This window comes from Myotis nattereri (assembly GCF_964212035.1).
Source record: "Myotis nattereri genome assembly, chromosome: 4".
Taxonomy (NCBI): Eukaryota; Metazoa; Chordata; class Mammalia; order Chiroptera; family Vespertilionidae; genus Myotis; species Myotis nattereri.
This window is the reverse complement of record NC_138079.1, coordinates 79,177,367-79,205,233: the sequence shown is the minus strand read 5'-3', so window position 1 is coordinate 79,205,233 and position 27,867 is coordinate 79,177,367. Positions and strand designations below refer to the sequence as shown.

The following is a 27,867-nucleotide window of genomic DNA, read 5'->3' as shown; positions in this document are numbered from 1 at the left end:
TAGGGACCCAGACTCAAATGGGAGAAGCGGGACTGTCTGGCATCGGTCGGAACGCGAGGGCAGCTTTCTCTTCGAAGTTTGCAGCGGTTGCTGGGACTCTGAGAGGCAGTCTCTGGGGACGGGACTGAGAGCAGCCATAACTGCTCCCTCTGCCCGCCCTGTTTGATCCCTTGTGACCCGCCCCGCCCAAGCCCTGCACAGAGGCATTTGCCGGATAGCCTCAGGCAAACGCCAGATTAGCACCTCCCTAGAGGACAGAAGTTTTCCCACTGCAGACACAGCTGATTCTCACAGCCAGTTGGCCTGGAGGTCAAATCCCCTTAGTATTAGCTACAACAATCAAGGCTTAACTACAACAAGACTGCGCACAAAGACCACTAGGGGGTGCACCAAGAAAGCATAAAAAATGTGGAGACAAAGAAACAGGACAAAACTGTCAATGGAGGATATTGAGTTCAGAACCACACTATTAAGGTCTCTCAAGAACTGTCTAGAAGCCGCTGATAAAGTTATTGAGATCCTCAAGAAATCTAATGAGACCCTCAATGTTGTGATAAAGAACCAACTAGAAATTAAGCATAAACCGACTGAAATAACGAATACTATACAGACTCCCAACAGCAGACCAGAGGAGCGCAAGAATCAAGGCAAAGATTTGTAATGCGAAGAAGCAAAAAACACCCAACCAGAAAAGCAAAATGAAAAAAGAATCCGAAAATATGAAGATAGTGTAAGGAGCCTCTGGGACAGCTTCAAGCGTACCAACATCAGAATTATAGGGGTGCCAGAAGATGAGAGAGAGCAAGATATTGAAAACCTATTTGAAGAAATAATGACAGAAAACTTCCCCCACCTGGTGGAAGAAATAGACTTACAGGTCCAGGAAGCACAGAGAACCCCAAACGAAAGGAATCCAAAGAGGACCACACCAAGACACATCATAATTAAAATGCCAAGAGCAAAAGACAAAGAGAGAATCTTAAAAGCAGCAAGAGAAAGAAACTCAGTTACCTACAAGGGAATACCCATACGACTGTCAGCTGATTTCTCAACAGAAACTTTGCAGGCCAGAAGGGAGTGGCAAGAAATATTCAAAGTGATGAATACCAAGAACCTACAACCAAGATTACTTTATCCAGCAAAGCTATCATTCAGAATTGAAGGTCAGATAAAGAGCTTCACAGATAAGGAAAAGCTAAAGGAGTTCATCACCACCAAACCAGTATTATATGAAATGCTGAAAGGTATCCTTTAAGAAGAGGAAGAAGAAGAAAAAGGTAAAGATACTAATTATGAACAACAAATATGCATCTATCAACAAGTGAATCTAAGAATCAAGTGAATAAATAATCTGATGAACAGAATGAACTGGTGATTATAACAGAATCAGGGACATAGAAAGGGAATGGACTGACTATTCTTGGTGGGGAAAGGGATGTGGGAGATGCGGGAAGAGACTGGACAAAAATTGTGCACCTAGGGATGAGGACAGTGGGGGGGTAAGGGCAGAGGGTGGGGTGGGAACTGGGTGGAGGGGAGCTATGGGGGGAAAAAAGAGGAACAAATGTAATAATCTGAACAATAAAGATTTACTAAAATAAAAAAAAAAAATAAAAGAATAGAGGATAGAGGGGAATTTCCTCACCCGTTAAAGCAGCAGTTCTCAACCTGTGAGTCACAACCCCTTTGGCGGTTGAACGACCCTTTCACAGGGGTCGCCTAAGACCATCCTGCATATCAAGTATTTACATTACGATTCATAACAGTAGCAACATTAAAGTTATGAAGTAGCAACGAAAATAATTTTATGGTTGGGTCACAACATGAGGAACTGTATTTAAAGGGCCAGAAGGTTGAGAACCACTGTGTTAAAGGGAATCTATGAAAAATCCATAGCTAACACCATACTTAATAGTGAAAGCCTAGAGAAATGTCTATTCAGGTTAAGGCCAACTGAATTTTGAGAAGTGTTCTAAGTTTATTAATTTGAGAAAAACAGGTTTTTAAAAATAGTTCTGGGACAACTGGGTAGGCATATGCAAAAAAAATGAAGTTGGACTCATACATTATCCTATCTAATAAAGAGGTAATATGCAAATTGACCATCACTCCAACACATAAGATGGCCGCCCCCATGTGGCCACAAGATGGCCAGCAGGGGAAGGCAGTTGTGGGCAATCAGGCCGGCAGGGGAGGGCAGTTGGGAGGGACCAGGTCTGAAAGTGAGGGCAGTTAGGGGGAACCAGGCCTGCAGGGGAGAGCAGTTAGGGGCGACCAGGCCAGCAGGGGAGGGCAGTTAGGGGTGACCAGGCCAGCAGGGGAGGGCAGTTAGGGGCAACCAGGCCTGAAGGCGAGGGCAGTTGGGGGGACCAGGCCTGCAGGGAAGGGCAGTTGGAGGCAACCAGGCCTGAATGGGAGGGCAGTTGGGGTCAACCAGGCCTGCAGGGGAGGACAGTTATGGGCAATCGGGCCAGCAGGGGAGAGCAGTTAGGCATCGATCAGGCTGGCAGGGGAGTAATTAGGGGGTGATCAGGCAGGCAGGAGAGCAGTTGGGAGCCAGCAGTCCTGGATTGTGTGAGGGATGTGCGGTGGGATTGGGCCTAAACAGGCAATCGCACATCCCTTGAGGGGACCCAGATTGGAGAGGGTGCAGGCTGGGCTGAGGGACACACACACACCCCATGCACGAATTTCGTGCACCAGGCCTCTAGTACCATATATTAAAACAAAATAAAAATGGATCAAAAAACTAAACATAAAAGTTAAAACTTTATACTCTTAGAAGAAAATTAAGGGGTAACTATTTATGACATATTTGGCAATGGATCTTAGACATGACACCAAAAGCAGACAATAAAAGATAAAAGACATAAATTGTAGATCATCAAAATAAAAATTTTATGCTTCAAAGGACTCTATCAAGAAAAAGAAAAGACCCCTACAGAATGGGAGAAAAATTCTCAATTCATATATCTGATAAGGAATTTTTACCTAGAATATATAAAGAATTCTTACAAACTCAACAAGAAAAACATCTCAAATGTAAATGGGCAAAGGATTTGAATAAAAATTTATCTTAAGAAGATACCACCCTAGCTGGTTTGGCCAGTGAATAGAGTTTGGTCTGCAGACTGAAGGGTCCTGGGTTCTATTCCAGGCAAGGGCACATGTCCAGGTTGCAGGTTCAATCCCCAGTAGGGGGCATGCAGGAGGCAGCCGATCAATGATTCTCTCATCATTGATGTTTCTATCTCTCCCTCTCCCTTCCTCCCTGAAATCAATTTTTAAAAAAGATACAAAGATGCAACAAAAATATCAAAAGTTGCTCAACATCATTAGTCATTAGAGAAATGCAAATAAAAACCACAATGAGATACCACTTCATATCCACTATAATGGCCATAATACAAAAGATAGAAAAATGTCAACCAAATGTTGGTGAGGATGTGGAGAAATTGGAACCTTCATACATTACTGATGGGAATGTAAAATGGTGTCACTATTGTAGAATAAAGTTTAGCAGTTCATTGATAATGTAAACAGGGGTTAATTATAGGGTTTAGCAATTCCACCCCTGCGTAGAAGTAAAACCAAAAGAAACACCAAAAAATTGAATCAGGTAATCACACACACACAATTATTCACAATAGCCAAAAGGTAGAAACAACCCAAATGTCCATCAACTGATGAATGAATAAACATAATTACAATGTCCATACAATGGAATATTATTGAGCCATAATAAAATAAAAAGTGCTGATATATGCTACCACATGGATGAACCTTGAAAACATTATACTAAATTTTAAAAAGCCAACCACAAAAGTCCACATATGTGATTCTATTTATATAAAGTGTCCAGCATAGGCAAATCTATAGAGACAGAAATAGATTAGAGTTTGCTTTTGGCTAAGGGGAGTGGGATGTTAAAGTCAAAAATACCATAGCTCAGCCAGAATTAGTGGAGTGGGGTCCTGTGCACCAAAAAGGTTGCTGGTTCAATTCCCAGTCAGGGAACATGCCTGGGTCGCAAGTTCAATGCTGGGGGTGGGCACATACAGAAGGCAACCGATGGATGTTTCCTCACATCAATGTTCTCTCTCTCTTTCTCTCTCCCTCCTCCCCTCCCTCCCTCCTCCCTCTCTCCCTCTTTCTAAGCATGTGCTCTGGTGGAGATTAATAAAAATACCATGGGGGGTGGGGGGGAAATACCATAAGGGGAGTGGGTAGGGGCTGGGAGGAGGGGTCAAAGGGTGTGTGGAATGGGAGATATCTATAATACTATCAACAATAAAATATATATGTATACACACACACACAATAAAGGTTAAAAAAATTTTAAAGTACCATATATCTAAGTTGACAAAAATGTTCTAATGATTAATATAATGATGGCTGTATATATCTCTGAACGACATATACATATTACAAAATAATTACCATATTAAGTTTAATTAACATAAATCACCTCACATAGTTTAAAAAAATTTTTCTATCCATGTAATGAGAACTTTAAGAATCTACACTCTTGTTTATCTTATAACTGAAATTTTGTACCTTTTGAGCACCTTCATCTAATTCCCCCATCCTCAAATCCTGCCTCTGATAACCACAAATCATTTCTTGTTTTTCTGTGAGTTTGGGTATTTTTTTAGATTCCATATATAAGTAAGATTATACAGTATTTGTCTTCCTCTGACTTATTTCACTTAGCATAATATCCTCAAGGTCCATTGATATTGCTGCAAAAGGTAGGATTTCCTTCCTTTTTATGGCTGAATAGTATCCATTCTATCTATCTATGCCACATATTTTATCCATTTACCTGTCGACAGACACTAGGTGGTAAAAATGATGGAATTGATATTTTTGAGGGGATGAATTTTATAGTATGTGAATTATATCTCAAATGAGCTTTTATAAAAAAAAAGAGATAAGAGAAGGTAGGAGGAAAGGAGGGAGGGAGGGAGGGAGGAGAGAGAGAGAGAGAGAGAGAGAGAGAGAGAGAGAGAGAGAGAGAGAGAAGGTGGGGAAAGGAGGTAGGAAATGAAGGAGAAAGAAAAATAGTAGTCCACGTACTTATGCAGAGAACGTATGGATCGAAGAAACTAAATTTTAAGAGCTTCTTGATATTTTCCACAAAGGGATCTTGTGGGTTGTTCAGGGAATCGATGTTCACTCCAAATGATGTGCCAGTAATCACATCCATGCTGTAGGCCCCAAACACGCTGAGTAGAGAAATAGAAAATTAAAATTAGCACCTCTTTACTATCCTTATCCAACACATACAATAGGAAGGACATGTAAATTCATATGCCCAGGCAAAGACAGGTAAAAAGCCACACAACTGTCAAAACCATTGGCTGGATCATCTAAAGAATCTATGCTCCTGTCACAGTCAATCATGAGGTGTTTATTAGATGCCAGTCATGCAACTGGCCCTGTGCTGGGTTATGGGGACACCAAGGCAAGTTAGAACCACCTGTGAGCAATAGGAGGTCAGTCAGAGGGAAGGAGACCCATAATCAGGCAAAGTACAGTAGTGTGTTTTGAGTCTGGACAATAGTAGCCATACTGTGCTTGAGCAGGACCAAGGGTAAGTTATGACTTTTCCCAGTGGAGTCAAGAAAGGTGACATTGATCTGGGTCTTGCCTCACCCCAGTGTCTATACTCAGAGCTGATTCCACTTCAGCACCTGACAGAACAGCAGCACCCTGGTCTGAGTTGCCAGGAATGCCATCGCTCCTTCTCTGCACTCCTGCTAAAGCTCCTGAGAGACCCACTGTCCTCAAGTCCAGTATCTCAAGTTGCCTTTAGGGCACATTCATTTCTGTAAAATGTAAGAAATAAGAATGCTCCTAGTTTAAGAAAGAACAATAAAAATATCACTCCAGAATCAATTTGGGGGAATCCCATAGGTAAGTGATCATGTCTCCAGTTTTCCCAGATCAGTCCACTTTACCTCTGTTGTTCCTACATAGTTAAAAGTATCTTACTTTAGATAATAAATGACATTCTTGCCCTACCCATAGTCTATACAGGACCTTCTTTAATTTGAGACTAAAGAAAGGAGAAGTGGTGGGAAAGTTTAATATTTCATATTTTGCTGGTATCCTCACCAAGAACATGAAGGCATTTAAGTTGTTCCAAGTTCCACACTGTAACTTCCCAGCCCCACCCACTGCCCACCAATATGTACCAGTGCCTTACCCTGCTACTATTTCATACTCTCTACACTGAAAACTTTGGTACAATCATGTTTCTACTTTCTAAACTAGGTATTTTTGTCTTCAAGAATATCCAAGGTGACAACTAAGCAGACAAATTAATCCTGGTTCATGTACACAGGAGAAGATCTTTCTCTCCTGGCTGCCCTGCCTTTTTGGAGGAGCCACATCTTCTTGGGTAGCCCATTGGAGTTCTAACACCACACACGCACTTCTGTCTGGTCATTACAGTAATTCAGTGGGAATTGGGCTCTGGCAGGCGGCTGGGGGGGTCTTGGAGCAGAGCTCAGAATCCCAGCAGCTGGCCTCCTACTTACTCTTTCAAGGTGATGGGCTTGCCTTTCTCTGCTTCCTTCCTCATGTTGCTGACCAACACATCTGCATACTGGCCAATGATGGGGAACATCTAGACACAAAACACAACAACACAGTTAAGTGGGAAGACTCAAGTACTAGAAGACGTGGCTTTCTCAAGCATGGAGCAGTAAGTGTTATCTTATAATGAATCTTATATTGTCACTTCTAGGATATAAAGATAAAAGACCATTATTAGGAAGCTCAAATTCAGCAGGCTACCCTTGGAAAGAAACGATCTTACTTTCTACCTGTCCCCAGATGCATTCTTCAAGTTTCAAATTAAGTATCCTCTTATACTCTTACCTCCTTGAGCTTTCCACTGGTGAAGGTTGGAGATAGCAATGTTCGTATTCTCTTCCAAGTTTCATCCTCAGCTACAGAGATGGCACTTTTCATAAATCCCACCGGACCAACGGACTAGAGTTAAAAGCAAAGGACATTTTGCCCTGTGTAAGTTTTGGAGTTCTCAACAGTTGTTAAATGAGCATCAATTATTCAACAAATATTTAGTGACTATCTACTTAGTAGCAGGCCCTGTGCTAGATACTCAATAAATACTTATCCCCAATGCCTAGCATCTCATGAAAGTGCAGGAGACATCCAGCCACCTGATGTGGTTTCCAGCCTTTATATTCCAATCTCTTTCTCAAGGAAAATGACCCACGTGTTGAGGAAACTACTCTTCCAGGAGAATAGATAGGAATAAGACCTAGTACATCCTTCAGAGCTGTGCAGGATATAAAGGAATTCTTGACAGATAGACAGATAGCTTTAACAAACTGTTTGCTGCCTCAGACCAGCTCTATCTTTACTTATATCTACAGCTTGAGAAACTTGAAAAGGGGATGTTTAATATGATAGCTTTGAAATAAAATAGTAGTTAATACTTAAAAGATAAGGAATCTATTTGCTATTCTTAAACATGGAAATCCCTTTCCCTTACATTTTCTCACCGTGATAGAAGAAAAAAGAAAATGTAATTATATTTCTCAGGTTGGGATTGGCCTATCAGGCCAACCTGCTTGACTCATTTCTTCCATTTTTCCAACACTACGTTTTGTTCTAAAATGTATATCTCCCAATACACATTCATGATATTTAAAAAAAAAAAAAAAAACTCACCAACTAGAAAAAAGGGAAACTTCCTCAACCTGATAAAGAGCATCTACAAAACCTAAAGGTAACATCACATGAATGAGATAAGCCTGGAGTAACATCACCTGTTGGAGTAGGAGACTCCTGCCTCCATTGCCCCCCACCCCCCCCCCCAAAAAAAACAATTTAGACAGCTACCCACACACAAAAATAGGTCTAAGAGAGCTCAGGAGTTCCCTCAAGAAAATCAGCAACAGAGTGGAGCAAAAAATCCCTGAGAATAACTGTATAAAGTGGATAGGGAAAATAGTCTTATTTTGTCTGCATCATCTCATCCCCCAGGCTGGTACTGCTCAGTGCCAGGAGGGAAGTTCTTAGCCTGAGGGTCTAAGAACTGAGAAAAGAGAAATAGGGTGAGTGATAATTTTCCCCAGCCTTTCAGGGCATTGTACAAATTACCTGATTTGGAATAGAGATAGTTAAGAACAAAGAAGAGCAAGAACTACCAGTATCAGCCATGTGGCATGAGTGACCACAATTTTTTGTGTCCAGCTCTGCAGAAGACCCCAGTAGCCTTTGAGGCTGAGGAAACAACTGGGCACAGATGCTGTGAAACCCCTGAAAATGTTACTGCTGACAGTCCCACAGATTTTCACAAATTCCAGGAGCCTGAATCCTGCCCAACCACACTCCACCCCCACCAGTGCTACCCCAATTCGTGCCACCACTGAGCAGGATCTGTGCTAGCAGACAGCCCTGGCCTCTGTGGCTGGGCATGTGTATAACACTAGCCCAGTTCCCTGCAGATTCTCAGGTGCCCAGAGCCAGCTCTGACTATTAGTGGACTACATGGACACATATGCCCACAGCTAATCCCTGCAGCCACACACCTGCACACTTTCACCCTCCACTCCATCACCAGCTCCCACTGCCCTGCATGTCTTTATAGGTAGCTGCTATAGCTACATGAGTATACACTGACAGCCCAGGCACTCTAACCTATTTGTGTGCCCACAGATGGCCCTAACCCCTGCCACTGGAACTGGATCTCACCATTGGACATGTGTGCCTGCAGTTAGCCCCAAGAATTTGCATACCACTAAATGTGGCTGCCACTGTTGCCTGTCCCAGTCCCTCACCACTGGACCTCTTGATGCTGTTGAAAACCCCAACCGCCCTTGCAGCCACAGTGGAGTGGAACAAACACAGCTCTTGCTGTCAAGGATCATATAGTTGGTTATGTTGTGAACCCCTGCTACCTGGCCAATGTTGCCCATGAGACCTGGAGCCACTACACACCCCCAGGCAGCACCCTGCACCACTAGACCAAGGGTCCCTCCAGTGTGCCCCAACCCATAAGTAAAGGTCTTTCCTTATTAAAGTTACTTTGTAAAGTCTGCAAGAAGTGACTGCTTCTTCAAACGCACAGACACCATTGCAAAACTACAGTAACCACAAAGAATCAGGGAAACATGACTCCATCAAAGGAACCCAATAAACTTCTAGTAACAGATCCCAAAGAAATGAGATCACAAATGGCTTTAACAAGGTATTAAAAATACTTGTTCTACCAAGAGGGATATCTTGGCTGTGGAGATCCCCCTAAGGAGTGAGGGGTCCCAGCACCACATCAAGCCCCCAAGCCCAGGGTCCCAGTGCTGGGGAGAGAAAATCATCATAATTTCTGGCTGTAAAACCCAGCAGGGATTGAGGCTGAGAGGGATGAAGGCTGCTGGAGTCCCAGGCAGTTTCTCTTAAAGGATCTATGCAGGAACTAACTCAAACTCCCTCTGAGTTCCAGCACAGAGGCAGCAGAAACCAGAAGAGCAAAAAGAAAAAAGAATCCAAAAAATATGAAGATAGTGTAAGGAGTCTCTGGGACAACTTCAAGCGTACCAACATCCAAATTATGGGGGTGCCAGAAGAAGAGAGAGATCGAGACATTGAAAACCTATTTGAAGAAATAATGACAGAAATCTTCCCCTACCTGGTGAAAGAAATAGACTTATAAGTCCAGGAAGTGCAGAGAACCCCAAACAAAAGGAATCCAAAGAGGACCACACTAAGACACCTCATAATTAAAATGCCAAGAGCAAAAGACAAAGAGAGAATCTTAAAATCAGCAAGAGAAAAACAGTTACCTACAAGAGAATACCCATATGACTGTCAGCTGACTGCTCAACAGAAACTGTGCAGGCTAGAAGGGAGTGGCAAGAGATATTCAAAGTGACAAATAGCAAGTACCTACAACCAAGATTACCCAGCAAAGTTATCATTTAGAATTGAAGGTCAGATAAAGAGCTTCACAGACAAGAAAAAGCTAAAGGAGTTCACCACCACCAAACCAATATTATATGAAATGCTGAAGGGTATTCTTTTAGAAGAGGAAGAAGAAGAAAAAGGTAAAGATAAAAAATATGAACAACAAAGTGACAACAAATACATATCTATTAAAAATTGAATCTAAAAGTCAAATGAATAAAAAATCTGATGAACAGAATAAACTGGTGGATGGAATAGAATCAGGGGCATGGAAATGGAACAGACTGATAGTTCTCAGAGGGAAAGGGGTATGAGGGATGCGAGAAGAGATTAGGCAAAGATCTTATATGCATGTATGCATTACCTATGGATACAGACAATTGGGTGGCGAGGGCCTGGGGTGGGGTGGGAACTGGGTGGAGGGGAGCTATGGGGGCGGGGGAAGAGGGACATCTGTAATAATCTCAACAATAAAGATTTTTTTAAAAGAATATCAAAAAAAAGATAAGCTACACACTATTACTATAAAAGAATAGTAAGAGGGAGCCTTATGGAGATGGAACAGTTCTGTATATTCATTTATGGCAGTAGTTACACAAATCTACACACATGATAAATTTTATAAGAAACGCACAAATGAGTGCACATAAAAATTATGAAATCAGAATAACCTCTATAGATATAGTACTGATGTCAATTTCCTGCTTTGATATTGTACTATAGTTATATGGGATACTAGAGGCCCAGTGCATGAAAATTTGTGCATGCAGGGTGGTCCCTCAGCCAGCCTGTGCCCTCTTGCAGTCTGGGAGCACTCAAGAGATGTCTGACTGGGCAGGCCAATCAGGGGACGGCACAGCCAGTGAGCGGCTGGCCCCGTCCCCCATCGCCTTGCTGCTGCCACTGCTGGTGGACTCCCTCTGCAGTAGGCAACTGGGCAAGCTGATCAGGGGATGGCACTGGCTGGCAAGCCGCCCCCCCACCACTGTCCCCTCCTTCTGCCTGCTGGCACATGCCTTAGCTGGCTGGTACCGCCTGCTCGCCAGCCCGGCCCCTTGCTGACTGGTCATTCCACTGTTCAGTCAACTTGCTTATTATGCTTTTATTATATAGGACTGGAGGCCCAGTGCATGAAATTCATGCACGGGGGGGAGCAGCAGTCCCTCAGCCCAGCCTGCACCCTCAGACATCCCTCTCACAATCTGGGACTGCTGTCTCCTAACCATCCACCTGCCTGCCTGCCTGATTGCCCCTAACCTCTCTGCCTGCCTGCTTTATCGCCACTAACTACCCTCCCCTGCTGGCCTGATTTCCCCTAACTGCCCTCCCTTGCCGGCCTGATCGCTTCTAACTGCTCCCCCCTGCCAGCCTGATCGCCCCTAATTGCTCCCCCCGCCGGCCTGATCGCACCTTACTGCTCCTCCCTGCCAACCTGATTGCCCCTAACTGCCTCTGCCTTGGCCCCTGCCACCATGGTTTTGTCCAGAAGGAAGGCAGGACAACCGGAAGATGTCTGGTTGACCTGGTCTAATTAACATATCACCCTTTTATTAGTAGAGATTAGTATTAGAGGAAACAGAGTGAAAAGGGGATAGTCCTGCATTTTTTATAACTTCCTGTTAATTTATTATTATTTCAATATGAAACTTTATAAATAAATAACAATTTAATTTTTAAAAGAATGGATACCTACCCGCCGATTTGTGAAGACAGAATAACATTCTTTTACTAGTACTGTTTTGATCACTTCTAGATCAGTGATTGCCAACACAGGCTGCCGACCATCATAGAACCTATGTCAGGAAAAACAGAGCTGATTAAATTGAACAAGCCAGTTTCTGCAGCTGGAGCCACAACTGGAAGTCAAGACTTCCATTCTAATGCTACATCATTCACATCCTAGAGATCATTGTTAGAAATAACATTAGAACATTTAAATCCAGGTGGTGTGTACATGGGAATTTCTTATATCATTCTTTAAAATTTTTTTATATTTAAAATATTTCATTATCAAAAAGGAAATTAGTAAATAGATGAAGGCAGATAAATTACCTGCCAACAGAAAAAAATATGTAGAGCCCACCTACTCAGTTACTTAAAAATATACTTTGGAAGTTATATAAAAACTAGGGGCCCGGTGCACAAATTCGTGCACCTTTAAAGGAACTGTGGGCTGCAAGGCTGTGGTGGGCACAGGGGCAGGTCTCAGCCCATCTGCCATGCCCCTGCCCAGCCCCTCCTACTGTGGCCCCAGTCCCGTCTGCTGGCAGCCCTGCTCCCATGCACTGACAGCGCCGACCCCGTTACACCCACTGATGACGTGGAGCAATTAGGGCCAGCACCAGCAGCAAGTGCATGTGGGGCTGTGCCGTCAGTGGGTTCGAGTGGCGGCTGCTTCCTCGATCAACCCTCAGGAGCAGGGAGAGGTAAAGAAGCCCTCAGGGGTGATCAGGGCCCACAGCTACTGCTCACACCTTCTGACAGCACCAAGCAATTGGGACTGGTGCCAGGCACTGGCAGCAGGTGCGAGCAGCAGCTCCAGCGCTGGCTGTGGGTGCGAGCAGGACCATCACGGGCAGCAGGTGCCCCTTCAGGAGCAGGGTGAGGTGGAGAAGCCCTCAGGGGAGATCAGGGCTGGAAGCCACTGCTCACACCTGCTGATGGCACCGAACAATCGAGGCCGGCTCTGGCACCAGCAGCCGGTGCGAGTGCCTGGTGGGACCATGGTGCATGGGAGCAAAGAATTTTCAGTAACCACCAGAGGCTCACCCCAATGACAGCAACCAGCGCCCCACCTTGGTCTGGCGCCCCTGCTCACCTGCTCCACTATCCACCACAGCTGATGCCCACCATGTTCTGCGTGCACCCCCTGGTGGTCAGCCCACATCATAGCAACCAGTTGTTCGCTTGTTTGCTTGTTCAGCCGTTCGGTCTATTTGCATATTAGGGTTAGAGTCCCGGTGCACAAATTCATGCATGGGTGGGGTTCCCCAGTCTAGCCAGCAATTGGGGCCGATCAGGGCCGTCTCACCCAATCCAAATCAGGGCCGATTGGGGCCAGCCGGCCAGGGGGAGGGACCACGGGAGGTTGGCTGTGGGAGCACACTGACCGCTAGGGGGTAGCTCCTACATTAAGCGTTGCCCCCTGGTGGTCAGTGTGCGTCATAGCAACCAGTCAACCAGTCATTCGGTTGACCGGACATAACGGTCTCTTAGGCTTTTATAATGTAGAGATAGATATAAAAATGCACATGACATACTATTAGATGAAAAGTGTAGACATAGCCCTAGATAAGGGGTGGGCAAACTTTTTGACTCGAGGGCCACAATGGGTTCTTAAACTGGACACGAGGGCTGGAACAAAAGCATGGATGGAGTGTTTGTGTGAACTAATATAAATTCAAAGTAAACATCATTACATAAAAGGGTACGGTCTTGCCGAAACCGGTTTGGCTCAGTGGCTAGAGCGTCGGCCTGCGGACTGAAAGGTCCCGGGTTCGATTCCGGTCAAGGGCATGTACCTGGGTTGCGGCACATCCCCAGTGGGAGATGTGCAGGAGGCAGCTGATCGATGTTTCTCTCTCATCGATGTTTCTAACTTTCTATCTCTCTCCCTTCCTCTCTGTAAAAAATCAATAAAACATATTAAAAAAAAAAAAAAGGGTACGGTCTTTTTTTTTTTTTAGTTTTATTCATTTCAAACGGGCCGGATCTGGCCCGCGGGCCGTAGTTTGCCCACAGCTGCCCTAGATGGTTTGGCTCAGTGGATAGAGCATCAGCCCATGGACTGAGCAGTCCTGAGTTCATTTCTGCCAATTGGCACATACCTAAGTTGCAGGCTCAATCCCCGGCCCTAGTCAGGGTGCATGCGGAAGGCAACCAATTGATGTGTCTCTCTCACATCGATGTTTCCCCCTTTCTGTCTCTCTCCCTCCCTTCCAATCTCTAAAAATCAATGGAAAAATTCCTCAGAAAAAGAAAAGTATAAACATACTGATAACAAATATGTAAAAATGTGTTCCCAAATAATAATGACTTGGAATGTGCAAAAAGATATAGTAGGAATATGAATGATTTCTTTGCCCTATATTCTAAAATTTGTTTACAATTGCTTAAAGGAAATATTTTAACTATTAAAGAGAAGTCCTTGGTAGAATCAAATTTAGAAATATTTAAAACAAAGGACAAAAAATAAATAAATAAATAAATAAATCAAAGGACAAAGAGAATAAAAAATACAAAAGAGCGTGTACAATTTAGTTAAAAGTATTTTCTTTACATTAATTATATTTATTGTATATGTGGGTCCTAAGTGGGCCTCGGGCCCCATGTAGGAGACATCAGCCAGCAGCAGGACAAGCCAGTTTTAACACACACATCACACAAAGCTGACTCTTTCTGAGATACATCCCAACCTGGCCATCTCCTGGCTGGTTTACTATAAGTTGAATTACATGAGGTTTGCTATAAGTTTAGTAACACTGTCCTCTAGCATTTTATTTTTTACTATAAATCATTTCATTAACTAGAATATAATGGGAGGTTTTCCACAAGTCTTATCTATTCTTTCTTTGACTCCTCAGAGGACTTTCAAACCGTTTTGTGATCCATATAAAAATGGATGAGGACCCCTGCACTTAATGCTGCCCATTTCCAAAAAATCTTCTGAAGCTCAGAAGGTGTAAGGGGGTGTCAAGTACATTTAGTGTTGAAGCAGTGATATAAGTAATTGCGGTGGCACTTAGATTGGTCAGATTGATTGACTATATTTCTTGGATGATTCCCTTCTCCCCATCGTGTTTTTCCAAAACACCTGGGTGGAGAGACACAAGGTTTTGGGTAACCCTCTACATTTATGACCTCACACCAGCCTTAGAGTTTGTTACAATACCAGGCAACATTCATATTCTTGGGCCCCAGCCCTGACACTACAGATTTGGTGTTGGTGGGCCCTAAGTGTGTATGTTTAACACACTCTCCAAGCTGGTTCTTATACACACCCAAGCATGAGTGTTCTTTCTTTAGAGGACTACATGCAGACCACAAGTGGTCAATGTTGGAAGGGCAGTTGGAGCTGGGCCAGTGGTGACCCAGTGCTGTGTGTTCCCTCTACTCTATCACGTAGCCTTTCTGGACCCTGCCAGCTCAGTAGAACCTTATGGTTTCTGAGGATTTGAAAGGGGATGAAACAGTACTGAGAAGCAAAGCCTTCTCCCCTTTGCTTCTAGGACACAAACATGACGTTACACCTCTCCTGCGGCTCTCACCACACCTCCAGCAGCTCCGAATGGGAACAGCCACTGCAACTGACTGAAACCACTTTGCAAAATCCTTAAGTCCACCAGCCCACCAGGAAGCAGTATGGTTTGGAAATATTCTATCTCTTCAAAGTCAGTAGAATAGGGTAGATAAAGCAATACTTGTATATTCTATCTCTCTATTCCTTTCCTTTCTTTTCTCTCTCTAAAATCAATAAGAACAAAAATTTTTAAAATAACATAAAACTATGGTTTATAATGTTTTTAAAGTCAATTATGTAGGGTTATGATCGAAATATATTAGAAGGGTCTGAAGTTATGCATTTCATGCAATTAAAGGAGACCGAATGGAGGAAAAATAGAGATGAGGGGAATAATGAGACACTGGACAGAAAGTGATGCCAGGAGTCCCTAGGCCGTCAAAGTCAGGAGAGTATGATAACCTGAAACTCCCCATCCTGATTCCGAATGCAGCCTGGACACCTGGTGACATCTGGGGTCCTAGAGGACAAGCCTCCAAAAGCTTTACAATAGGCTTTGAGCTGAGATTGTCCTCCACACCAGGGAAGCCCTCATCATAACAGCAAGTCTATCCAATGGGAGTTTCCCAAATACTCACCCCCACATGTTTCCATACTTTTTAAAACAGTCCATGTCAAAATCACATATACCCTGCAAGGAGAAACAAAATTAGATTATTAACCTAAATGTACTGAACTCTACCTCTAAAATCTCATAACCCCAGAATTATTACCTCCATAGCCACTCCAGAAGTGAAGCTGAGGGAGAATAAGAGTGACCTGCACACTCTTTGACCTCCTGGTCAATCATCCTTTTCATTTATCTCATGAGCCCTCTCTAGAATCCCAGCAGAACTAAGAAGTTTAAGACACCAGGGACCTCTTTTAGTCTAGCAGGTTTAAACACGTCTAAGGCATATTTGCGGAGTGAGAAGTGAGCGACTGAATGAGTGACAAAGTGACTCACTCCCCAATTTTCCAGCTCAACACGGAAAAGATGGAGAGATGTCACCACTCCAGAAGGACAGAGCAAATTAAAATACCTTCTCTGTGCTTTCACTTCTATAATTAAAAAACACATCTTGTGGCTAAGTTTCAGTTGTGATATTTTATGTTTTAACTATGCAAAGGAAGTTCCAGAAATGTGGGTCTTGGGGTGCATCTTCAAGGAGTTGATCTGGGAAAGGTGGAAAGGAAATTGCCTTTTCAGAGGCAAAAAGTGTGGGATTTTTTTAACTCAATGAGGCCCAGAAGAACTCAGCTTGGAATATTAGAATCTGAGAATCTGGTCTACAGGAAACAAAATCTGATGCAGAGAGAGAACCAAGATGGCGGCATAGGTTAACGCCGGAGTTTGCTGCTTTGAACAACTACTTCAAAAGTGAAACTAAAAGACGGAACGGACATCACCCAAAACCACTGGAACGCTGGCTGAGTGGAAGTCCTACAACTAGGAGGAAAGAGAAACACATACGGACACTCAGAGGAGGCGCAGCGCTGAAGTCAAATTCTGAGGTGCGGAGTGCGCGGAGCAGGCTGGCGGCGGAGGGCACGGTTGGTTGGCGTTTTCAATCCGGAGGGAGTCGCAGACTCTGAGCTCCAGATCCGGGCAAGTCTTTAGGGACCCAGACTCAAACGGGAGAAGCGGGACTGCCTGGCTTCAGTCAGAGCGAGTGCAGCTTTCTCTCCGAGCTTTGCAGCGGGTGCTGGGACTCAGAGCCCCTGGGGACAGGACTGAGAGCGGCCATAACTGCTCTCTCCGGCCCACCCTGTTGATCCTGTGTGACCCGCCCCGCCCAAGCCCTGCACAGAGGCATTTGCCGGATAGCCTCAGGCAAAGGCTAGATTAGCACCTCCCTAGAGGACAGAAGTTCTCTCACTGCAGACACAGCTGATTCTCATAGCCACTTGGCCTGGAGGTCAAACCCTCCCTGGAATTAGCTACAACAATCAAGATTTAACTATAAGACCACGAACAAAGACCACTAGGGGGTGCACCAAGGAAGCATAACAAAATGCGAAGACAAAGAAACAGGACAAAATTGTCAATGGAAGATATAGAGTTCAGAACCACACTTTTAAGGTCTCTCAAGAACTGTTTAGAAGCCGCCGATAAACTTAATGAGATCTACAAGAAAACTAATGAGACCCTCGATGTTATATTGGGGAACCAACTAGAAATTAAGCATACACTGACTGAAATAAAGAATATTATACAGACTCCCGACAGCAGAACAGAGGAGCGCAAGAATCAAGTCAATGATTTGAAATGCGAGGAAGCAAAAAACACCCAACTGGAAAAGCAAAATGAAAAAAGAATCCAAAATTGCGAGGATAGTGTAAGGAGCCTCTGGGACAGCTTCAGGCGTACCAACATCAGAATTATAGGGGTGCCAGAAGATGAGAGAGAGCAAGATATTGAAAACCTATTTGAAGAAATAATGACAGAAAACTTCCCTCACCTGGTGAAAGAAATGGACTTACAGGTCCAAGAAGCGCGGAGAACCCCAAACAAAAGGAATCCAAAGAGGACCACACCAAGACACATCATAATTAAAATGCCAAGAGCAAAAGACAAAGAGAGAATCTTAAAAACAGCAAGAGAAAGAAACTCAGTTACCTACAAGGGAATACCCATACGACTGTCAGCTGATTTCTCAACAGAAACTTTGCAGGCCAGAAGGGAGTGGCAAGAAATATTCAAAGTGATGAATACCAAGAACCTACAACCAAGATTACTTTATCCAGCAAAGCTATCATTCAGAATTGAAGGTCAGATAAAGAGCTTCACAGATAAGGAAAAGCTAAAGGAGTTCATCACCACCAAACCAGTATTATATGAAATGCTGAAAGGTATCCTTTAAGAAGAGGAAGAGGAAGAAAAAGGTAAAGATACAAATTATGAACAACAAATATGCATCTATCAACAAGTGAATCTAAGAATCAAGTGAATAAATAATCTGATGAACAGAATGAACTGGTGATTATAATAGAATCAGGGACATAGAAAGGGAATGGACTGACTATTCTTGGCGGGGAAAGGGGTGTGGGAGATGCGGGGAGAGACTGGACAAAAATCGTGCACCTATGGATGAGGACAGTGGGTGGGGAGTGAGGGCGGAGGGTGGGGCGGGAACTGGGAGGAGGGGAGTTATGGGGGGGAAAAAGAGGAACAAATGTAATAATCTGAACAATAAAGATTTAATTAAATAAAAAAGAAAAAAAAAATCTGATGCAGAACGCAGTTTGCATGTAAGGCTCTGCCTGCTGGCTTTGTGGACATGAGCTCATAACCTTCCATGTAGGGGTCAAGCCCTGGGCAAAGCATCAGGGCTAGATCAACCACAAACACTTTGCCAAAATTCACAATCCTTGTGTCACTGAGGTCATTCTATTCAGATAAAGTAAATACTCAATAATTTTGTCCAAACATCTCCTTTCTAGTAATTTTGTGTGAGCAAATATCTGAAGTCCATAGATAAACACCATCTTACCTCAGTTATATCCACTCCCTCTCAGACTCAGCCATAGGGTGCCTCCTTTGAGGGCAGAGAAGTAAAGCAGACAGCTCTTGTTCCATCTCTCAAATCCCCAAAGATGTCATGTGTGGGAAACTGTTTATTGCCTTCAGTATCTGATAAGCATAGACAGAGAACCCACCAAAACACCCCCCCACCCCCTCCCCACCCCCCGCAGACTGGGTGCCTTTGAAGCCCTAGCAAAGGTTGGAGCTAGGCGCCACCTCTGTTTGTCCAGACAGTAGTGGCTGAAACTACTCCCCCATTTATTATTATGTAAATCCTTGCTGAAGGGCTAGTCTGCCTGTTGCCAGGGGTCACCTGCCTAAGGGAGAACGTGGAGGGAAACTTACTCTACAGTCATGGGGAGCAAAGGGTGAGTTAGAACCATGGGAATAACTGCAGGGATTTATCAGTTCTCTAGAGAATTCAAGTATTTATGTGCAAATTGCCGATGGTGACTACTTGGGTGCCTAATGCTCTGAGGTTTCCAAGCTATCCAAGAGGAGTCAAGGAAAGGCTACCTAGAGCGTATCCTGTGAGCAGGACAGTCTGACTCTGGCACATCCGACTTCATGGGGCACTCCCAGGCGTCCCTCATGCTTCTCTCCTAATCCTAAGTGTGATTCTGTCTTCCTGGGAACCTGCACCTCGCAGAAAGAAAATGCTCCTCACGATGCTCACAAATAGGGACAAGGTGTGAGCTGGATCAGCTGAGAGTTCTGCTGCCCCAATGAGCCAACCCCTGAGGCTCCTGACAGCGGACACTGAGCCTGGGGTAAACCTGGCCTGCGCAGGGCGGGGCCTATGGTGCCTTTTCTGGAAAGTGTGAAACCTCAGAACTTCCTCCTCAGCAAGGCCCTTTTACTAGGGAACTCAGCTGCGATTTGGAACCATAAGAAGCAAAAGAAGGCTTTTTCTCCACCAGAGTTAGGCTAGGCCTGCAGGTCTGTGGTGAGCCGCGGCCGTGGGTCTCTCTTCCGCAGGATGGGGTTTGTGAAAGTTGTCAAGAATAAGGCCAACTTCAAGCGATACCAAGTGAAATTCAGAAGACGGCGAGAGGGTAAAACCGATTACTATGCCCGGAAACGCTTGGTCATCCAGGATAAAAATAAGTACAACACACCGAAGTACCGGATGATCGTCCGCGTCACCAACCGAGACATCATCTGTCAGATCGCTTATGCCCGTATAGAAGGAGATATGATAGTTTGTGCAGCTTATGCTCATGAACTCCCCAAGTATGGTGTGAAGGTTGGCCTGACAAATTATGCTGCAGCATATTGTACTGGCTTGCTGCTGGCCTGCAGGCTTCTCAATAGGTTTGGCATGGACAAGATCTATGAAGGCCAGGTGGAGGTGACTGGAGATGAATACAATGTGGAAAGCATTGATGGTCAACCTGGTGCCTTCACTTGCTACTTGGATGCAGGGCTTGCCAGAACTACTACTGGAAATAAAGTTTTGGGGGCCTTGAAGGGAGCTGTGGATGGAGGCCTACCTATCCCTCACAGTACCAAAGGATTCCCTGGTTATGATTCAGAAAGCAAGGAATTAATGCAGAAGTACATCGGAAGCACATCATGGGTCAGAACGTTGCAGATTATATGCGTTATCTAATGGAAGAAGATGAAGATGCTTACAAGAAACAGTTCTCTCAATATATAAAGAACAACGTAACTCCAGACATGATGGAGGAGATGTATAAGAAAGCTCATGCTGCTATACGAGAGAATCCAGTCTATGAGAAGAAGCCTAAGAAAGAAGTTAAAAAGAAGAGGTGGAACCGTCCCAAAATGTCTCTTGCCCAGAAGAAAGATCGGGTAGCTCAGAAGAAAGCAAGCTTCCTCAGAGCTCAGGAACGGACTGCTGAGAGCTTATAAACCAAATCATAATTTTCTATGAAGATTTTCCAGAAGAGAGACAATAAACTTATTAGGCAAACAGCTATTTCTGTGTTGAGCTCTTGTTAATGAAACTGTAGGAAATACCCTGAAATTGGCAGCATATTTCCTCAAGAAACAAGTATAGTTTTTTCCAGAAAAAGATATCTTGTGTATTGACTCAAAGTTCACACCTGCTGCTTGGGCTTCTGTTCTCAAGTCTGACAAGCAACATACCAGCCTTCCACTAGGAAATACTTCTTTCATTTGTTGTAACCAGATGATTAGTAGGAAGAAAGGTACCTTCAAAGTATGTGATTTTAAATTAAGCAAAACGTGCTAATCTGTGGATTTAATTTTTGAAAGGAAGCTGTCCAATGAAGGTCACATAGCTAAGATTCTTTAATCAGATGAAATCTTTGAGCAGAAAATACTGGGTCTTTTCTCTAGAAGGGTTTAATTTTGTGGAGATGCTGAAAGGTACATGGTCAGATCTGAATAAACAAGAAAGAGGAGCAAATCTTTGTATATATAGTTTACATGAGAAAATATTTGATGAATAAATTTACGTGCCTCTAAAAAAAAAAAAAAAAAAAAAAAGGAAGCAAAAGAAGAAGGCCGAACAGCACTCACCTTGCGGTAGCCCAGAACAGTTCCCATAAAAGGTAGGGGTGTCGGCCCAGGGATCCCCAGTTTCTTAAAAAGTCCATGTGTATAGGTCCCATATCTATAAAGTGAAAGAGAAAGCCAGGTTACAGGAATTATGAATTAGGTCCTGGGGCTGGACAGTCAAGGTAGGGAATGAACGTGTAGGTGATAAGTAGTTAACAACTCCCACAGCAATAATTACATTCACTCATCACCTCTTTTCCCACTTCCGCTGTGAGATTCAGAGAAAGTGATGGTGATTAGATAAAATCAGTTGAACTTTCCATGGACCCAACCCCAGAATGAATACTTGACAAATGTTTCCAAAGGAGAGTGCTCCTAAGAGGCTGAGGCTGGAATGTTTTCCAGGAGATTCACTCAAGGCTATTTAGTAAGTTTGTTTGTTCATAATGTTGGAGATTCTAATTCTAGGTAGAAAAAGGGAAAATAATTTCTGTTCCAATGATGATATTTTGCTTAACTTCATCCACTCAGTAACTGAGAGTTACTGCAAGCCTACTGAAACATTGTTCTTACAGTCTGCTCAGTCACATTTATGCCTTTTCTTCCCCCTATGCCCTGACCCTGTTTTAAGCTCTGATTCTTCTTAAATATATCACCATAAAGAGGCCTTAGAATAGCCACAGTGCAGGCTATTTCTATAGAATTAAAATTGTGTTCAGGGCTTTCACTGGCATCACAGAAATGTGAGTGCCTTTCAGCTACACCCAAGTCTCTGTTGTCAGGCAATTGGATTGGCTTGAGCTCTAGAGAAGGGTGATTGACCCCTATGTTTCCTGAATGAAACTGTATAAAGGAACCTATGAGTAAAGGCTCAATTTCCTGGCCATTCTCCCCCTCACTGCATTTGTTTCTTCACCCTGTGATGCTCACCTGCTAAGCACAGTGCCAGGCTCACTCATTTTATCAAGATGGCCAGTCAGAAAGCAGTTAGTTTACTACTTCTGTGTCAACTACCTCAAAATTGAGGCCGGTGCTAACTATGGTAGGCCTGCCTGCATTTGATCTTTCATGTGTCATGTGTGGAGTTTCACAACTGAGGGTTCTGAATCCTTGCAAGCCTTCCCACCCCAGTATTACTAAGAGATGGAAGAGTGGAGGATGAAGAGAGGCTGAGGAAAGAGGCCGCTGGCAACCATTTTAAGGATGAAGTTGCTAGGCCTACAAGTCTCACCTCATAGAGGCAAATTAGAAAAGTAAGGCTGGAAAGTAGGCTCTGTATAATGGTTCAACATGCCCTATAAGCACTTTCAGCTAAAAGGCGGCCTTCCAAACTTCCGTACCTTCCTGTTGACAGTGAAAGATGTGCTATACAACACAAAATAAGTACCCATGAAATGTTCCAGAAAATCAAATTAAAACCTTGTTGCCTCTTCTTTGGAGGTTAACCTTTAAGAAAGTATAGGTTTCCAACATTGTGTACAATTTTAATAATCTATAACATTGGTTGAAAAAAAAACTAAAAAACATTGCATAAATGGACCTGTGCTGAAGGACAACAGAGGTACTTCAGTCAAACCCAAATAGGTATTTGGATACCTTCCTCCAGAAAGTTGGTGCAATTATGTGCACTCACTTCAAAACCTGGGGTACCCTTGGTTAGTCCCACCCGAGTCCCTTCCTTTGCCATGACAGTCATGGCAAGTCAATTAAACCCATTTCTGCTTCTGAACTCTCAGCATGTTACGTGAACTCTCAAGTGAGGCCAAGCAATTGAAAGAACATGTTAGCAACACTGATCCCACTGATGATCTGATCTTGAGTCTAAACTCACATGGTCCCATAACAAGGCATTGGGTGGGCTGGGTGAATTCCTTGATTTCTTTCCAACTTCCCTCTTTTTGGTAGAGAAATGCTGCTTTGGGTGCAAAGAAAGGGGCTAACAATAAAACCAATAATTTTTATTGCATTTACATCGTGTTGCCATAAGAGGGCACCGTCTACTCTATAGCTACTGACTCATGGCTGTACCAGTGTCTTCTAAGGCTAGTGTTGTTTACCCAGTGGTGCCAGTATCTAGTGACTGACCCATTGCCACACAGACCACACAGTGTGACTTTGATGGTGCCCTATCCCCAGATTTCAAGCAGACGAGATGCCTACACTGTTGCCCTCTTTTTTTTTTCTTTTTTTTTTCTTTTTTAATATATTTCACTGAGTTTCTACAGAGAGGAAGGGAGAGGGACAGAGAGCCAGAAACATCGATGAGAGAGAAACACCGATCAGCTGCCTCCTGCACACTCCCCACTGGGGATGTGCCCGCAACCAAGGCACATGCCCTTGACCGGAATCGAACCTGGGACCCTTGAGTCCGCAGGCCAACACTCTATCCGCTGAGCCAAACCGGTCAGGGCTGTTGCCCTCTTAATGACCTATTGCAGGCCCAGGACCTGGAGTATCTGGGGAAAATATTCTCCCACTCCATCCAGAATGCTTCTCTTATCATCACTGGCTCACAATCTCGCTTATTCACCTGAACTGTGAGATTAAAATAACTGGTTAGGCAAGTATATTTAAATATATATATAATCTATGTTATAGAAGTATATATTTGTACAATGGACTCATATTCCTGACATTATTCTAGTAGGGTGAAGTTATTTACACAATTTTGTGGACATAAATCCTGAGCCAACAGCCTCTTTTATCCTACAGAAAGAACATGCTGGAAATAGTTTTATCTCAGTAAAAAACAAATCTAATATTAAATAGAATTAAATTAAACATTATAAATTAATTTTAAAATGTTATCAGAGAGAAAATATGTTGCCAAAATAAACTGTATTTATAATATTTCTTTCATAGAATTGAAACAAAGTATATATTCTCTATGTTCATGTCATCATGATTTCCTATTCTTAATGAAAGTGAAATTGAGATAGAGGTCAAATGGGACATAGAGGGGTCAGTTCTTCCCTACCCACATGTCCAAAATGACTTCTCCCTCAACCTGTTTCATGATGCCAGGAATCTCATGCTTGAAAGGAATTCCTCTGCTAGATGGTTTGATTCATCCTCCTGCACTGTAAGTTAATGGGAAAAAATTTTAAACCCAAATTTGTTTTTGGGCTCGTGCCTTTGCAGTCAGTTAGCAGATTTCATATTGGGAGAAATAAATCTCTATAATGATGCCAACCTTCCCCAAAGACTAGAAGAAAAAGGTGAAAGAAAAGAATACGGTTTCAAGATTTCTGCTAAATTCCTTCTGCTGTAAAGTTTTCTCATTTAGGGGTAATAGTTCTGCCAGTTACAAGGTGTGGGAATTGAGTATTAGGAGGGGAATTTTAGGGGAGAGACAGAATAGAGGAAAGAGCTAGTCTGAAGAGAAGCGGGGAAGTCTCCAGCCCCCATGAAGTCTGGGGTGCACCCTCGTACATGGTGTAAATTATACCAGGCAGTGGGAGGGAGGAAGCAGGTACAAGCCTAGTGACACAAGGGCCATTCCTTATACACATCTCTAGCAGCAGACACAGAACTGGAAAGGTGAAGATAATGAGGCAAAACCCCAGGCCACTCCCTCCTGCCTCCAGGATCCCTGGAGCTGGGAAAGGGGCAAGGACAGAAGCCGGTTGTTTTTAATCTGCCTCAGCTGAATTCTGGTTAATACTGTCTAGTTCCGTGGTCGGCAAACTGTGGCTCGCGAGCCACATGCGGCTCTTTGGCCCCTTGAGTGTGGTGGCCCTTCCTAAGCCTTAGGAATACCCTAATTAAGTTAATAACAATGTACCTACCTATATAGTTTAACTTTAAAAAATTTGGCTCTCAAAAGAAATTTCAATCGTTGTACTGTTGGTATTTGGCTCTGTTGACTAATGAGTTTGCCGACCACTGGTCTAGGTCTACCCAAACTGTCAATTAGAAAATCACCCCCAGGAGCAAGTAATGTCCCCAAACACTCTGGTCTACAGAAATTGAGAGTTGGAGGCCAATGGGACATTAATTACCCTTTCAACAGATCAGGGTAAGAGCAATAATAATCCCTTTGGTGTTGGTAGCCCCCACCGTTTAAGCAACTTCCCCGGTTGGATCTTTAAACCAGATAAGGCAGAGAGGGGCCCGATGAGCTCCCCAAGGCCAAGATTACAGGGGCCATGAGCCTGGACAGTAACTCACAGATAGAGGAGCACCAGGCTGGCAGCCAGGAGAACCCAGGTTTCTGTGGAAAAGCTTGGGATCAGGTCCATGGCCACTTGTGTTCGAGGTTCTCTCCTCTTGAGCTTTCCTGTCAGCAAGCCTTGTGTGTTGCGCTCTGCCAGGCAGCCCGCGCCTGTGTGCGTGTGAAGCTTCCTGCCCCGCCCCGCCCCGCCCAGCTGTGAGTCAGCCCGACTGGAACGCTTACAGCTGAGAAGTGGGCGAGGCTAGAGCGGCCGGCACTTAAAGGGCCCTCTGCGGACGCCCGCTCCACCTTGAAAGTTGGCAAAGCATCATGGACACTCCCGCTTTGACCACCCTTGAGTTCATATTCTGTGGGAAATCAATGAACTACTCACTCCGTTTTATCAGTAAGCCCAAATGTTACAGAAAACTCAAGTAAAGTCACTGGTCTTAAATCTTTAAACTGCCCTGGACTCCATGCCTGCCTGAACTAAAAAATACTTGAAATCCTTCAAACAATCTAGGTCAGCGGTTCCCAACCTGTGGGTCGCGACCCCTTTGGCGGTCGAATGACCCTTTCACAGGGGTCGCCTAAGACCATCCTGCATATCAGATATTTACATTACGATTCATAACAGTAGCAACATTACAGTTATGAAGTAGCAACGAAAATAATTTTATGGTTGGGTCATACCATGAGGAACTGTATTTAAAGGGCCAGAAGGTTGAGAACCACTGATCTAGGTCTACAGCTCTTTACCCATGCAGTTTTCTTCCCTGGTGCCCCCTTGACGACTCCTATTCATCCTTCAAAACCTAGCTCAGACAAATTCTGCTCTGTTGAAGTCTTCATAGCCAACGTCCCTGAACAGATACAATCACTTCTTCCTCTTGGTAACTTCTAGTTTCTGCAGACAATTCTATTATTGTCCTCTATCCTCTGGCACCATTGTTGGTCTCCACACCAAGTTCCCTTATCAAATTGAGGTCTTATGAAGGACAGTCTGGTATTAATCACCCTTATATCACTAGTCCTTAGCAAAACACTTTACGCATAGTGTGTATTGAGAAATGCTGGCAGAGTTGGTAGAAGTGGTATTGCTAGGTCTTCTGCATGTTCTTTCCCTGTGGCCCTTTGGTGACCACTCCATCTTCCTGGATTGTTAATACAACAAGAGGGCCTGGCTGTGCCTCCACCATTATTATTTCACACACAGGCTGATTCATCAGAATTTTGTTGACGAGGAGCTCCCAAAGGAAAGGCAGGACATGATTGAGACGGTGATGGCTACACCAAGCTTATCAATTCATCCTGCTTCCTGTCCACCCTCTCCCCAGAGAGGGTCCTGCAGTAGACAGGGAGTTAGACAAATTCATGACCAAAGAATGGCTCCCTCTCTCTCTGAAAGATCACAAGTCCAAGACCAATGGGTGTGGAGAGGAGAACAGCAGCCAGATGGCCACCACTGACATGGCAAATGGCATACCTTAGCCAACACTGACATGACAAAATGTCACACTATGGGCAGCACACATAGCAGGCAAGACTTCAAAGAGATGAATGAGCTTTTTTTCTGGGACAAAGAGGGTTAGAGCAGAGGGCTTCCTGCTTTGAGCAGTGGGGGATGTTTTTTTATGGGCGCTGAAGAGCTGATAGGAGACAGCTTGTAATACTAATCCGTGTCACCTGATGGGAGAGATGCAAGTACTGTGCATCTGTAAATTCCACTTGCTCCTTATCATCACTCAGACCCATGTTCTGTGTCTGCTTGGCCTGAGAAACCGAGAAGTATGTCAACAACAAAACCTTAAAGGTTCCCAAAAATCAAAGAAGCAGGAGACATTTAAGCTGTGTTTGTGCACTTCCTTCTCTCTTTATCCTTTCTCACTTTCAGGCCTTCTGCAGAAAGTGATACTCGTCTGTCACCAATTCTTTAGGTCCCTCTAGCCCAGTGGTTCTCAACCTTCCTAATGCTGTAACCCTTTAATACAGTTCCTCATGTTGTGGTGACCCCCAACCATAAAATTATTTTCGTTCCTACTTCATAACTGTAATATTGCTACTGTTATGAATCGTAATGTAAATATCTGATATGCAGGATGTATTTAGGCGACCCCTGTGAAAGGGTCGTTCGACCTCCAAAGGGGTCGCGACCCACAGGTTGGGAACCGCTGCCTAGCCAGAAATTCTCCAAGGTTGCATAAAACTGGACTGAGTAAGTGGATGTCTCATTGGTAAAATGCGGAAAGTCCCAACTATCTCACCCACTTCCTTTTATTTATTTGGAAGCTTGTCATGCAGCCTGAAATTTCTACCATCACAGTTTGTCATCTTAGAGTTAAATTTTGCTCCAGGAGGCACCTGTTAAATTCCATAGCTCCCACTGGAAAGTGTACTGTATGAATACATTTATCCGTCTGTGTATTGATTCAAGGCCAAGTGTGTGAATGTTATGTGTAATTATATCATCGGGCTGTGGGC

General features: G+C 43.9%; 2 protein-coding genes across 3 annotated transcripts in view; one reads left to right on the top strand and one right to left on the bottom strand.

The window, feature by feature from the left end:
• LOC308517927 (cytochrome P450 3A12-like) overlaps nucleotides 1–25,588 on the bottom strand; it is a gene marked incomplete at both ends in the record, with an annotated part of 109,519 nt that extends 83,931 nt beyond the window's left edge. The window contains 7 exons of one of the 2 annotated variants that reach the window (XM_081089473.1): nucleotides 5,080–5,228; nucleotides 6,546–6,634; nucleotides 6,889–7,002; nucleotides 11,636–11,735; nucleotides 15,820–15,872; nucleotides 21,255–21,348; nucleotides 25,404–25,588. In XM_081089473.1, coding sequence (XP_080945599.1) covers nucleotides 5,080–5,228; nucleotides 6,546–6,634; nucleotides 6,889–7,002; nucleotides 11,636–11,735; nucleotides 15,820–15,872; nucleotides 21,255–21,348; nucleotides 25,404–25,474 — 670 coding nt within the window. Of the gene's footprint in view, nucleotides 1–5,079; nucleotides 5,229–6,545; nucleotides 6,635–6,888; nucleotides 7,003–11,635; nucleotides 11,736–13,202; nucleotides 13,297–15,819; nucleotides 15,873–21,254; nucleotides 21,349–25,403 lie in introns of those variants that run through there. The other variant, XM_081089475.1, reaches the window with a different exon arrangement.
• Nucleotides 19,669–20,681, top strand: LOC308517929 (large ribosomal subunit protein uL18-like). The gene is given in 2 exon segments (XM_081089478.1): nucleotides 19,669–20,290; nucleotides 20,293–20,681. Coding segments are annotated over 2 exon segments (894 nt in total). The 5' UTR covers nucleotides 19,669–19,725; the 3' UTR covers nucleotides 20,622–20,681.
• Nucleotides 25,589–27,867: the final 2,279 nt, after the last annotated feature.